Raw genomic sequence first — 14,268 nt, forward strand, 5'->3', positions numbered from 1 at the left:
GAGAATGGGATGTAATCAACCCAATTGTACTGGAAGTCAGTTATGTTGAATAACTGTGTTTTTCATAAGCCATAATTGAGTGAGACAGCAGAAAACGAGCTAGCAGTTCCAAGGCCAGCAGAAGTATGGCCCTGGGGGATGAGTATCTTAACCACTGATATCAAAAACTACCATGAACCATTTATAATTGGTTCAGATCATTGTTGAAGTACCAGTTGAGATACAGCTGTACTCATAACTTCTCTAATACGTGTTATTTTTCTTTACATTCACGGTGTCGGTATACTGTATGATTTAGTACAAAACATAAACATAAACATGGTCCTTAGCCTATCTCTCAACTATTGTTTTAGAACAAGAATAGCATTCAAATGTAACAAAATATTTGGAGTAATTTCTAACCAGACCCCTATTCCAGGACTATTACATGTGACACACAAGATTAAACAAATCCCCCCGACAGAAGGCATCTCAGTGACAATGGGAGAAGTAGACTGTTGTTGCGGTTACATTATTACAACACAGTTCAGATTATATATATACTGTATATATATATTACAACTTACTATATCCGCCCCTCTTTAAAATATAAAAAATGCTCGTCTACATACAGTATGACGTAAATTCTCCGGACGGAGAATACAAGGCATTTCGCCTGTGTTCTTAAGTTACCCCCATAGAATAGTTTTATTTGTTGGAGACCCGTGCTTTTCCCAGCACACATGAATAAAAATGCTATGTGACTGCTGCATGGGGACTTGGTGGCCAGACCCTGTCAGATGTATACAGACAAGGACTTTAGCCCTGCTGATGCTAAGACCCTTTGGAACATGCAGCAGTTAATTAGTGACATGGCCTCAGGGACATTTGTGCTCTTTCTGCTCTGAGAGAGATGGGAGCCAATGCTGTTAGAGAGAGGGAGAGAGAGAGAGAGAGAGAGAGAGAGAGAGAGAGAGAGAGAGAGAGAGAGAGAGAGAGAGAGAGAGAGCGAGAGAGAATAGAATTGTCCGTGTGTGGGATGGCTGTGTACAGTATTTTAACTTCCGACGGTCATTAGACAGACAGCCTACCTCAATCCCTAACGTAACCCTAACCGCAAACACAGGAGCAACGCATCTTCGACCGCATGTCCGACCATTGTTTCTGCATGTCGGTCCGTTGCTGTGTCTAATCCCTTTTAACCTATGTGATTTGTGAGTGCCATTACTGTAATGTTCATGGTGTAAGAGAGACTGCAGAACGTGTTCTTATGCAAAACTGATTATTTTGTGACACCATTGTGTGACGCATAAAAAAGTCTTAAGTGGTTATGGTCTCCACCAGGCCATAGGTTATCGTGGCCTCCTGCCCTGGTGGCAATTCGACATTCAAAGTCATGATTTGAGGCATTTTGTTCCAAAAATGCGTTTTGCAAAAGTCCACCTGCTGATGGGGCTATAACAGCCTCAGGCCAATATGAAAACGGTGGATTTATTCTTCGGCCTAGAAGGAATGTGCGTCAGTGCGTGCAAAATGTCCACTCTTTTTATTATTATTATTTTGTTTGTCAGTGTGTATTATCGGACTTCAAAGCATGAACAGCATACAGCACAGCCAAGTAGAAAAATACACAAAAGCAGCATGATTAAACAATTTTACTTTGTCTTGAAATTACTGTAAGGTATAACTGGGAGGCAGCATATGCTATACAATGATGTAATCACAATTCTCAGCGCTGCTAGTGCAGTGAGTGCACACACTGGGAAGTGGGAACAATTACAAACAAACAACACAGGTCAACGTGATGTGACAGTAATTATTAGCTGATACCAACTAGTGGTAAGTGGACATACAGGATGAGGCCGAATCCATTTTTGGGTTTTTTGGAGGCCCCTGGAGGCTAGAGGCCCATTTCAATTGAAACGATTGAAACATAAGGCCGCCACTTTACTCAAGTACTGTAGTTTTTGATGTATATATTTTTTACTTTCTTCAGTATTTACAATTTTTACTCCACTACATCTCAGAAAGTATTTCAATATTGCAGTTTTGATACTTTTACTTAAGTAAAGAATGTGACTATACTTTTTCCACCACTGACAATATGTGCTTTGTTGGTGAGTGGCTAGATGACCTGGCACATGGGTCATCGTTCAAAGCTCTGATAGCCTGAGGCCTGAGCATAAAAGCTTTGTGGAAGCACACTGCACAGGCATATCTGTCTGAACAGGGAGACGATGGACGAAGAGAGGGTTGGATGGAAGGATGCAGGGGAAAGTGTGTTGTGAGGATGTTGTGGTATTAGAGACATAATGTCTATAATTGTATAATGCATTATACAAAATATTTAAAAAATATATATATTGTAAATCTAACACCTGATTGGGTTTACTCTTTATTGAACTAATTTGACCTGGAACCACTTACCTCATTAAAGAATCAATGGGAGGGGCAATTTTAATGCAGTCACGCAATTGGTGCATGGGTTCCCAGCGTTACAGTAATTATAATGAATGAACTATGATCCTGGTCAAAAAGAAAAGTCTGTGAGTGACCAGTAATTATGAAGTATTATGATAGGGGATCTTATAAGTCATTATAATAGGCTGTATGTTGTGTTTTCATTATGAGTTAAGAGTGCTTAAAATTGTAATTATACAGTGTTATAAGCCAATTAAATTGCTTTTATGTATTATTATTTCTATTGTTATAAAATATATTTGAGTATTTATGAGATTCAATAGCTACAATAATAATATACAATATTATACATAGTTAGACATTGCATTTGACTTTATAAAGCATTAAAGACATGGGACGTACCAATATAGTCGTGTTAGTATAGTATGTGTTTGTCCCTAATGTGCATGCAGGACAATGCATAACAATTTTGAGAATCTGCATGTGTGTCTGATAACATATGTTTATATGCAAGCGTTGTGAAATGTGCTATATAAATAAAGTGGATTGTTTGAGTAAAAATATTATTTATTCATTGGTTTTACAGGTTCGATATGTATACAGACAATATTACATAGACGACAAAAAGGAGAAGCAAATATATCTCAGCAGACAAACAAATAATGTAGGCCTACTCTACTGGCCACTTTAGATGGTGCAGCTTAACGTGCTTGGTAAGGCTTGGACATGCATACATAACGGGGACAGACATACGGACACACATACAGTAGCTCCGTAATGGAGCGGAGGCACCTCTCAAAAACATTTCTAGAAACCTCTACATACTATGTTCCGTGATTATTGCATTCGTGACACTCACCGTTTCAGAACCATGGACAGCGTCAGCACCATGGATAGCTGTTGTCATAATGTAAACATACAGTGGGAGGTCATTTAGATCTGGCCGTTCTTATCTATAGTCTGGCTATGCGATGGGCTCAAACATAAAATACAGATCACTTTCATCTTTTAAAACAGGCACCTTTCAGAAGGCCCAAGGGATTCGGAGAGAGGAAATGATCACTTCTCCCTTAAACAGGTGATCACCCCCACCCCCCTACTTTCCCCCACACAGGACCTACATGTGTTGATGTTTTTTTGTGATTGTTGTTATTGTTATTGTTGTCATGTCTAATAAAGTATTCAATCAATCAAAAACATATCGTCCTTTTCTCTCATTTTTATGTTCTCCTCCAACCCTTTTTATGTTATGGAAGTGCGACCTCCAGTGGTCTTCATGACCTCTTGCACATGCCAGGCAGCTATACCTACCTACCAATCAAAGTTCCACAAACAGTAAACACACCACGTCATATATACGCGACAACAGTGGAATGGTGGTGTAGTCTCCTTCAAATAATTTGTCGGAAAGAAGAATCATTTAAACGCTAACATGTCTACTGCTATGAATTTCGGAACAAAGTCTTTTAAGCCTCGGGCACCCGATAAAGGTGCTTTCCCCCTGGATCATTTTGGTAAGCGCATTCTCTATGTTGTATTATAACATTACATTAGGGCCACGAGACTCGTCGTCGAGTCAACTTGTCTCACGGAGGTTCTACACCAGTGAAAGCACTGAGCAACAATCTAGATATCTATGAATACAGAAGATTATTATGTATTCTACATATTGTATGTCATATTTGTGTCATTGCATCGATGCACCTGGGACGTATCCTCACTGTGATGTATCCCAAGGTCCTCTGGGTTTTGGGTCTCACAACATCATACCCCTCACTCGGGTGACCCAGACGGGTTGATCAAGTCCCGACTTACGTCCCAGTAGCTACCCTCGATCAGTCCCATTAGGGAAACACCAGGGACACACAATCCGCTGCTCCAGAACTACTCTGCGCGTACTGGGGGGGCCATCCATTCGGTGAGTGGAGGGACTAGGCACTGTGGGTTGACTCCTGGCCAGGCACCTCCTACGCCTCACCAGGTCCACTCCTGCTCTCACCAGGTGCAGCCAGGACCTGTGCGTTGCACCAGATTCCCAGCACTAGACACTCGGGAGCGGTCGATTCTGCAGGCTCCACCGGCAGGGAAACGGTGGCTCCACTTGCGGCTTGAATGGCCCTCCTAAAGGCCTCACGTGGCCGTCACATTGTCATCTAACGATACTAATATTATCTCCCTGACTTGGCTTTGTGCCCTTTTTGTGGCCCAGTTTAGTTCTATCGTTATTAATGCATAATGTTTAATTGTTACAGGAGAATGTAAAGCCTTCAAAGAGAAGTTCATGAGATGCCTACAAGACAACAGATTTGACAACTCCGAGTGTCGACTACAATCAAAAGATTACTTAGAATGTCGTATGGAAAAGTGAGTGATGATGTCTTAAGACATATTATTTTTCTGAAGATTCTCATCTTCTTCACTCTGGGACCGGACAGGGATTTTACATTAAGTCAGGAGTCCCAGTGTGTCACTGTTTGAGCACAGCTGACCTACAGTCAGCACACCATGTAGCATGGATGATAGATGCTTGTCAACACTTGCACTGCTCTGGAATCTGGATAGCATTTATAATTCAGCCATTTACTTGTACAATGCACTACAGGGCTAGTCAAAGCGTAGTCAAACTTAAACCAACAATAACCATGCACAATTCATAAGGAGGTTGTCTCACTGGATGTTTTTGGATAAGCATGCTGTGTTCATAAAACTCACTGTTTTAGACATCCATATTATCGTTTATTTGTAGTTGTTATTGTGGTTTTATACCGTTGACCTCTGACTTTCTTAGTTCTGTTTTTATTCCTTAATAAAACACTGTAAGGGTTTGGAAAGTGCTATGCAGGCCTCTTCGACTTGTAAGACAAGCTTAGTTTTTTTTATGTTAATTTATTTCTATTGTTTTTTTTATTTTGTTTCTGATCTTACAGCCAACTGATGGCCCGGGAGCCCCTTGAGAAACTGGGCTTCAAAGACTTGATGGACCCACCTGCCAGCCAAGAAGGCAAGGATGCCAAATCATGAACAATTTTACTGTACTCTTACTCTCGTACATTACTCTCGTTGGAGTAATGCACTGGTGCATTACTCTTATATCATTAAGCCTATATCTTTCAAGATAGGGCCTCTCTGGGGGTTTGGCCAGTTGACTGTTCAGTAGAATGGAAGGATATTTTATAATGCTCAATTCAGTTGTAAACAAATGAATTTTTTGGGCTCTCTGGGAAATACTTAGGGCTGAAAATAAGCATTTTAAACTGTCCTTGGTGTTGAGTCTGGTACTGTTCTTTTGAATAGACTTTGACAGAAAAAAGAAACAACTGAAAGAAGTCCAGGGACCTGCCATACCTGCAGACACATTTTTGCTTGTACGCCACTAGAACCCTTTTCCACCGGTTGGGAACGGTTCAGTTCAGAACCAATTCTTAGTCCATGAGCTAGAGCTCCAAAATTGGAACGTTAATTATCACTATGAAACTTCCCCAGTTGATTACTTGCACGAAGACAAAATATGAAAGAAATATGAAAAAGCTACTAATGGGGATCATATCATATATTTATCATATATTCATTTACTTATAATTATCCTATAAACAATTTAATATAGGTATGGTTTTGCACACTTTTTTTTTGACGTTTCGATCCCTTATAGGATCTTCTTCAGGAATGAAGAAGGTCCTATAAGGGATCGAAACGTCTAATCTAATAAACCAGTGGAGCTGAGTTTCCTACCAGTGTTGCAGACTCTATTTTTCATCTTCTATTGCTGCCTTTGAGCCTTCATTTCACCTTGGTTGTGCAGCATGAAAGAGAACTCACATTCCTTCTTGAAAATAAGCCAGTAATTTTATTACACATTATACGTTTATACTGTATATCTTATGGAATATTAATAATGAGTTATCATATTAAATAAGTTTGTGTCTTTTGATACATATTGGATAAAAACTCAAGACAATACAGGAGACCAGTTAGCCCAGTGGTTCTCAAACGTGTTTTGTGTCAAGGACCCCTAAATTGATGTATTTGGCCGTGGTCTCCCATCTGAAAATGTGTTGTGTACTGCCAGTTGTTAACAGGTCCAGTTACAAACTTGCAATACATTCATACAGATTGTCAATAAAACCATGCATGATGAACATATAAAAAAAAGAATGCAGTAAAAACTGTAAAAAACAACTAAAACGGTTATAAGAAGTTTATATGATGTAATCTAATGTATTGTATACAGTATGTTTGAATCTGTATGAATATATTGGAACTGTTGAACAGAACAAATGTCCTTCCCGATTAATAGTCTGTCTATAGTTTATATAGCATCACAATCATTTCAACTACTTTATACATGTTGGCTATTCAAAAATAGAAGCTTGCAGCTTGCACTGCTGTGAGCTTGTACATCTGCTATTTTTTTACATTTCTGCCAAATCTTGAACCTGTAATTATTTTTTCTTTTTTTACATAAATCTAGTTTGGGAACCCCTCAGTCACCGGACCCCACTTTGAGAACCAATGGGTTAGCCAACTGTTAAATGAATCTTAATGGTAGTTAAAAGGCCACTGTTTCATCTCTGTATTGAAGTAGGTCAGTGACATGAGTGACCGAAGCTCCTCTCGAGAAGACTGAAGCATCATCTTTATTGTGGCTTTTCAATTCCCAAACCGTCTGCAACATATTCCGTTCTGTATGGTGGTAAGGACAGGGAATCAGTGTCATGTTTTTATAAACACATGATTAGGCATTGAATAGTTGCCTAAACTTACTGTGCGTAGCCTCTCGAGTTTTCCAGGGAGCCACTTTGCTCTTGGGTTTACACATAAGTTCTTGTTACTGCCACCTGGCTGTATTGTCCTCATACTAGTTGTAGAATATGGGGTCGGACAGAGAGGACAGAGTGAAGGAAAATCAGCTCATTTATTTAATTTAAAACTCACTGATGTATTATAGAGTAAACTTTTGCATAATGGAAGAGTGCTGTTGCTCAGTATAGCTGCTGACCATATCACTGCTTATTCTATCATCTCACATAAGTACATAAAAGAGAGTGGGAGACCCGTGTTGCATGCCTCTCCTATCTCTAGATAAGGGGGAGTACAGCTTGTACAGCTCATAACTCACATATTGCATATTAACAGTTGTCTCCCATTTTGCATACCAACCAAACTTGGACACAATGGGTAATAATCTGTGTCTTACATGTAGGCATGAATAGTACACGGACCCGTCTGGTTTCTCTGTTCGTAGCACGCTATGACTTGTTCATGAATCCTTGCTCTGCTGGTTCTTTCACAGCAGCTTGGAGCCCTGAGTGGAGGGCTTCTGGGTCCTGCTATCTCACACTGAGCATGCACTGGAATGAAACATGCATGGTATGCACACAATGAAACAAGAGTCTAAGGTGGAAGATCAGAGTACATTTCAGACACATTTGGCTGGAATGGATAGTAACCTAAGAAAGAAATGTAGGAAAAGTATAGATGAAAAATATACTAGTCAATGTAGTCTACTCACCTTGTATAACACAGAAGGCTAGATTGATTAAAGACACCACACAAAGCCCGCTGCTAACAGAGACAGACATGTTAAGCGCTGGAATGAGTCTGCAGGGTGGATGCTCTATTGCACAATGCAATGCCCACCCCTTAATAGCAAGTATCTAAAAATAATTTATTGCACAATGCCCACCCCTTCAGACAAAATGGGAACCGTTTCACCCATGAAGAAACATTAGTTTTATTTCCGAAAATTGTGTTTGTAATCACAATGGGGAACAAATTGTGATTGTAATCATCGCAATAGGAAACAAAGACAAGATTTCTCTTTTTAAAAGTTGACAAATATCTAGAGCAGGGATACTCAAATAGATTTACCTGTGGGCCACATTACAAAAATGGCAAGGGGCCAGGGGCCAGTAGATAAAATTACGACATTAATGATACTTGATAACTTCTCTCTTTCAATTGCTTTATTTTCGCAAAATGTATCAAAGTACAATGTGCATGCACACAATATGTAAATAAATAAATGTGTTACATTTTCTTGCATAAACACAAAGAGCTGTTTCCATAACTGCACAAATTATTGCACATAACATGAGTAGCTGTTATAATAACATAACATAACATGAGTAGCTCTTTGCCTGCCTGCCTGTCTGTCTGTCTGTCCATGAGTAGTTATTTGTCTGTCTGTCAATGAGTAGCTGTCTTACTGTCTGCCTGTCTATGAGTAGCTGTCTGCCTGCCTGTCTATGAGTAGCTGTCTGTCTGCCTGCCTGCCTGTCCAATTGTCCATGAGTAGCTGTCTGTCTGCCTGTCTGAGTAGCTGTCTGCCTGCCTGCCTAATTGTCCATGAGTAGCTGTCTGTCTGCCTGTCTATGAGTAGCTGTCTGCCTGCCTGCCTAATTGTCCATGAGTAGCTGTCTGTCTGCCTGTCTATGAGTAGCTGTCTGCCTTCCTGCCTGTCCAATTGTCCATGAGTAGCTGTCTGTCTGTCTATGAGTAGCTGTCTGCCTGCCTGCCCAATTGTCTATGAGTAGCTGTCTGTCTGTCTATGAGTAGCTGTCTGCCTTCCTGCCTGTCCAATTGTCCATGAGTAGCTGTCTGTCTGTCTATGAGTAGCTGTCTGCCTTCCTGCCTGTCTGTCCAATTGTCCATGAGTAGCTGTCTGCCTGCCTGTCCAATTCTCCATGAGTAGCTGTCTGTCTGCCTGTCTATGAGTAGCTGTCTGACTGCCTGCCTGTCCAATTCTCCATGAGTAGCTGTCTGTCTGTCTGCCTGTCTATGAGTAGCTGTCTGCCTGCCTGCCAGCCAGCAAGTTGGTTAACAGAAAATAAATTGTTATGGCTGAGTAAAATAAAATACAATAAACACAATTTGCCTGAAAATAGATTACCCAGCTATGACCTTTTTCATGAAAAAAAATGAGTAGTGATATGGCTGACTGAGTAAAATAAAACAATCTACCTGAAAATAGATAGCTATAAGTGAAGAGCAATTTCCGCAATTACCATTTCCGCAATTTCATCAAATTCCATTTCCACCATTTCCGCAATTTCCATTTCCACCATTCCCGCAATTACAATTTCCGCAATTTCCATTTCCAACTATTAATGGCAGCTGGGTTTCATCATTAAAATAAAATAGAATTCTGTCCGTTTAGCTATAAAATGTCAGGGAATAGGGATACACAGTATATGTCTTTCATTTGCATTGCATCTCCCCCCCCCCCCCCCCCCCCCAAGCTTTTATTTTCGTTCGAGTAATAGTACAACTCTAATAGTATTACTTATAATAATGTAATTAAAGATAACTTCATTCAGATTTATTTATTTTTATTTCATTTTCCAGATTTTTTTTTCTTTTTTTTAGATTTTCATTGGTGGGCCAGTCATAATGGTCCCGCGGGCCTGATGTGGCCCGCGGGCCTGAGGTTGAGTATCACTGATCTAGAGATCTCATCGTGGATATTAATGTTAGGCTACATGTTACAAATTGCAAAGGAAGAACAAGTGATCAATTTCCAAAAACAAGAACTTTATTGTCCAGACACGATCCACATATTCTGAGTTACTGAAACTCATGCACATTTAGAACATATGAAACCAGATTTTACAGTTCACAGAGAAAGATACATTTAAGAAATAACATTTCAAAATGCACAGAACCCAGGTCAAAAGATTGGTAAATTATTTTACAGTCACTTTGAGGACGGGGATGGGTTTTTTCCCCACATGAACGTAACACAGGGCTTAAAGCCAAAAACAATCCCAAGACTGAAAATGTGTTTTTGCAAATCTGCACTGAATTCATTAAATGACCCCTATGAGATCCTCAGGACTGAGAACTTTAAGCCCTGACGTAACACATTAAAGAGAAAAAAATGTTTCAACTATTCAGGGTTGGTTCACTGAGCATGAATGCTCTTTTTCAGCAATGCCCCGTTTCAAAGCATACTGTAATTAAAACAAGTTCACACCTGTCAGCTGCCCAGTACAACAACAGCCTTATATGGTTGACCACTAAGCAGCTTCACTGGAGCAGATGGGGGTTCAGTGCCTTGCTCAAGGGCTATTCAACAGTGGGTGTTTAGTTAGGGCTGCATGTTCACTCACCATTCACTTTTCCACCGGATTTATGCTTGAGGATTGACCCGGGAACCTTTCGGACACAAACGCGGTCGTCTAACCAACAGGCCACTGCTGCCCCCACAACAATATTTTATACCAATATGTCAAATAGCGTTTAGGTCCTCTCGGCTACAGATTTAAGTCGGATATAGTGGAACTGTTTTTTGCTGTACACAAACTAATGTATTAGAAAAAGTTGGGGGGGGGGGGGGGTTCTAGCGGGAGGAGTTGGAGCTGGAGCGCGACCGGTGACGCCGGCGTCCGGGGGAACGAGACCTACGACGTACTGGTGAGCGTCTTCGTGGAGACCGTGACCTGAGAGAGAGAGAGAGAGAGAACATTTTGGATATTGCTGATGCAAGGCTGTAAGTCCTCAATCAACGAATACAAAATAACTAAACAATTAGTCTCCATGATGTAGCTCAAATGTAGTTAGTAGAGGTCTTCGGGTAAGCCCGAGATTCGAAAATACCGGGGGTTTACCTTCTCCTCATGCGAGGGGGCGTGCGCCTCCACATGGGGGGTGGAGGAGGCATCCTGCGGGGAGGCGTGAGTCTGCGGGGAGGAGGGCGAACCCTTTGAGGTAGCACAGCAGTGGCCGAGATCTCCTGTCCATCGATCTGACCTGTGAAAGCAATAAGAAAGACCGAAAAGGTTAAAAGTGTTTTTTATAATGTAAATAGATTAAATCCATATCTATTCAGCCTAGGAATCTTTGGGTGTCAATATTCTTCTGCACCCACTACTGGTCACTCGGTGTATAGCAATTAGGACCGTAGCCACAGGAACCATATGGTGTAAAACTGGCTACACTGTGTCATTCTGACATCAGACTTTCTTCCTGTTCAAGTTGGGTTTTTAATGTGATAGCAATCTCCAATTTCAGCCATGACCAGCTGAGCACCAGCTGCACTTAATCCTGCATCACTACACTCTATAATTGTCTCCTAAATCACTCATTCTGAAAGAAAAACATAGGACCAGCTTTTGTTGACACTTGACTGTCAATTCACACGCATCCAAAAATTGCCTTTTAGATTGGACCACTATATCTAATTTTAAAAACATCTAAATGTTGTGCTACCCCAAAAGTAGCCGTGTTTTTATCTGACAATCCAATTGCACAAATTCTGGGGTCTCACCTCCATCCATGTGTTTAAGAGCCTTCTCTGCTTCCTCTGGGGTCTCAAACTCCACATAGGCATAGCCCTTGGACAGGTTGGGGTGCATACGGTTCATGGGCATGTCAATCACCTTGATTTTTCCATAGGTGGAGAAGATCTCCTGAATGTGTTCCTGGGAGAGAAATGATTGTAAAAAGCATCAGAATGTGTCACTATACAAAAAGTTAATAATTTTTATTTTTGGGTGGGTACTGGCCAAGCGGCAGAAACGTCAAAGCTACATCGTACATGTCAAGTTATACAACAGCCAATAATAAATCCATGACCATACCTCCAGAGACCTATACAATATATACAACAATACTCCAAAATGGTACACTAACAATAACCAGGTACAAGAAATGTGCAAGTACACCAAGTACATTACAGACGGGAACAAAAATAAAACAATAAATATATAGGCCAATTTTAGTCTGGCTTGCAGGTCATTCCACGACCGGGGTCAAAGAAAGCGAGACACTTTAGATAAAGTCCAGAGATACACTGTTGCGCTTTCACAACTCACTCTGATGACATTTCTGGTAAGGCGGCCCAGGTAAACTTTAGTGGGTTTTGGAGAGGGGCTTCTCCGACGCCTTTCCCTTTCCCTGTCATCCTTTTTTTGAGACTTGGACCTGGAATAGAGAAGACAGTGAATAGATAGATAGCACACTTCACTGTGCACAGGAAAACCCTTTGCTTTATGTTATTCATTCTGTATCTTGTGTATTCATTCTGCATCTTGTGTAGAGTTTCATTAGGAAGAGCACCACAGGAAGAGGAGGGCTGAAGGAGAGTAAACGGGCCAGCATCCGTTCTTTACACAGGGAATTGGGCAGTACCCCCAAAGGCACATTCACCCAGATTGGTAAAATAATAACAATTGTTAATCCCATACTTGGACCTGGAGCGTCGCCTGTTATCATGACGCCGGCGGCTGGGGCTGGGCGATGAGGAAGATGAGGAAGATGATCGTGAGCTGGAGGAACCAGAGCGACTGGAACCAGATGAGCTGGAGCCACTTGAAGATCCTGAGCTGGATCCTGAACTGCTGCTACTGCTGGAGCTGGACCTGCGGACATGAATGGGAACCTAAATTAGAAATACTATCATCTCCCTTCCATTGGATAGGCGCTGTATGTGTTCATGTAAAAGCCTGTATGTGTTACAATATCCCCTGGATAAAATAGAAGGCTGGAGAAAGCGCCTGACCTGCTGCTCCCAGTGGAAGCACTACGTCGTTTGCGGTTCTTGTCTCTGCCTTTCTCAGCTCCTTCCGTTGAGGCACCAGTTTTCTCTTTTCCTCGTTCTTTTGTCTTCTCGTCGTCCTTCCTCTTAGTCGGTGATGGTGCCCTATTGGAGGAGGAAATAAGGTAGGGAAAGTGTCGTGAGATGCAGACCTCAGCTCTAAACAAAACAAACCACAGTTAAGTGAACTGCACCTACATACATACCGACCTACAATACAATCACATAGGACTTTTCTGTTTGGATATATGGGCAAGTCAAGGGATCGTATTGCAACTTTAGTTAGATGCCATTATTGCCATATAATTACATCTGATTGATTAAGAGAATTAACTGAACTCAAGAAAGCCTATTGGCTTTCCATTGGGGGTCCTTCATACTCAATAATTAATCGAAACATTTAATGACATAAATATACAGTAGGCTACTATGCAAAAACATGTAAACTGTTAAAAAACAAAAATACAGTACAGTACAGTTTAGAGATAAGAGTTGCTTGTTTTTATTGTATTTAAATGTCCTTTTATGTTTTTGCTCTGTGTCCTGATTAGATGACATACTACTAGGCTAACAGACAGTTTCATCCAAGTAAGGACTATATAATTTATATGCAAACGTGCAAGTTAAATCGAGGGTTACACCATTTTCTTCTGGGCAGAGCCTCCATCTCCAATGTTCAATTACAGCCAACCAGTTAAATTATGACAGCTTCACAATGCAACTTGAAACAAATAAAAATACGTTAAAGCCGTCAGTTTTTTTGATGAGATCAAAGTCACACGCGCTAAATGTCCGTTGTGTATTGTTAGCTGCAGCTAACATTAGCTCCTGACGGTTTCGATTCAATGCAGTTATTTAAGTCAAGAGTAAATCCTTCGGAAATGGAGAATGAGGTAGAACAAAAGCACAACATCTATTTCGTTCATAACGGTATGTGAAAAAGAGAAGTACGTGAAATTATAATTGATTTATATACTATTACCGGTAGTTTAACTTACATGTTCCCTCCTTAGATTAAGGTTCCCTCTCTTCTACAACAACCGGTCTCGCACTACAGTCGCTAAAAGATGACGTAGTGCGTGCGCCGATGCGCATCGAGATGAGTTCAAATTATTTTATGTCCCACATATGTGAAGGTTACAGACTACAGACATGAACCGCCAATAAACCCCAATAAGAAGAAGAAGACTACAGACATGACGGTCGCATGGGCGTAATGCAGCAGTCGAAAGAAAGCTCTTTAAGACACCTCAACTCAACAATTCCCGTGAGGGTAAGCCTGGCCTGGTGACGGTTACTGTGAGGGGCATCATATATTTTTTATCTTCACTTCA

General features: G+C 40.9%; 2 protein-coding genes across 3 annotated transcripts; one reads left to right on the plus strand and one right to left on the minus strand.

Moving 5' to 3' along the window:
• Nucleotides 1–3,764: 3,764 nt before the first annotated feature.
• On the plus strand, nucleotides 3,765–5,803 carry LOC308332608 (cytochrome c oxidase assembly protein COX19-like). Its single transcript, XM_080788584.1, has 3 exons — nucleotides 3,765–3,914; nucleotides 4,653–4,764; nucleotides 5,328–5,803. Exons 1-3 carry the CDS (start codon nucleotides 3,833–3,835, stop codon nucleotides 5,419–5,421), a joined length of 288 nt encoding a protein of 95 aa, XP_080644710.1. The 5' UTR covers nucleotides 3,765–3,832; the 3' UTR covers nucleotides 5,422–5,803.
• Nucleotides 5,804–9,909: 4,106 nt separating this feature from the next.
• Nucleotides 9,910–13,985, minus strand: LOC308332950 (RNA-binding protein with serine-rich domain 1-like). 2 transcript variants are annotated; one of them, XR_013965769.1, is made up of 8 exons: nucleotides 13,933–13,985; nucleotides 12,899–13,039; nucleotides 12,585–12,758; nucleotides 12,213–12,321; nucleotides 11,666–11,819; nucleotides 11,007–11,148; nucleotides 10,260–10,838; nucleotides 9,910–10,144 (listed from the first exon to the last, which is right to left on the minus strand). XR_013965769.1 is itself a non-coding variant. In XM_080789095.1 (7 exons), coding segments are annotated over exons 1-7 (822 nt in total). In that variant the 5' UTR covers nucleotides 13,935–13,985; the 3' UTR covers nucleotides 9,910–10,738. The 2 variants fall into 2 exon arrangements, 1 of the variants encoding a protein (XP_080645221.1); XM_080789095.1 differs by having other exon boundaries at nucleotides 9,910–10,838.
• Nucleotides 13,986–14,268: the final 283 nt, after the last annotated feature.

This window comes from Protomyctophum bolini (genome assembly GCF_963924005.1).
Source record: "Protomyctophum bolini genome assembly, chromosome: 18".
NCBI lineage: Eukaryota > Metazoa > Chordata > Actinopteri > Myctophiformes > Myctophidae > Protomyctophum > Protomyctophum bolini.

Bases quoted from the DNA above. Each gene is read 5' to 3' on its own strand.
- LOC308332950 (XM_080789095.1), bottom strand. The intron at 12,759-12,898 runs GTCAGGCGCTTT...TCATGTCCGCAG, and splicing joins GCTTCCACTGGGAGCAGCAG to GTCCAGCTCCAGCAGTAGCA. The intron at 12,322-12,584 runs GTATGGGATTAA...TCTCTATTCCAG, and splicing joins AGGCGACGCTCCAGGTCCAA to GTCCAAGTCTCAAAAAAAGG.
- LOC308332608 (XM_080788584.1), top strand. From the start codon at position 3,833: ATGTCTACTGCTATGAATTTCGGAACAAAGTCTTTTAAGCCTCGGGCA. The intron at 3,915-4,652 runs GTAAGCGCATTC...TAATTGTTACAG, and splicing joins TTTCCCCCTGGATCATTTTG to GAGAATGTAAAGCCTTCAAA. The intron at 4,765-5,327 runs GTGAGTGATGAT...CTGATCTTACAG, and splicing joins TTAGAATGTCGTATGGAAAA to CCAACTGATGGCCCGGGAGC.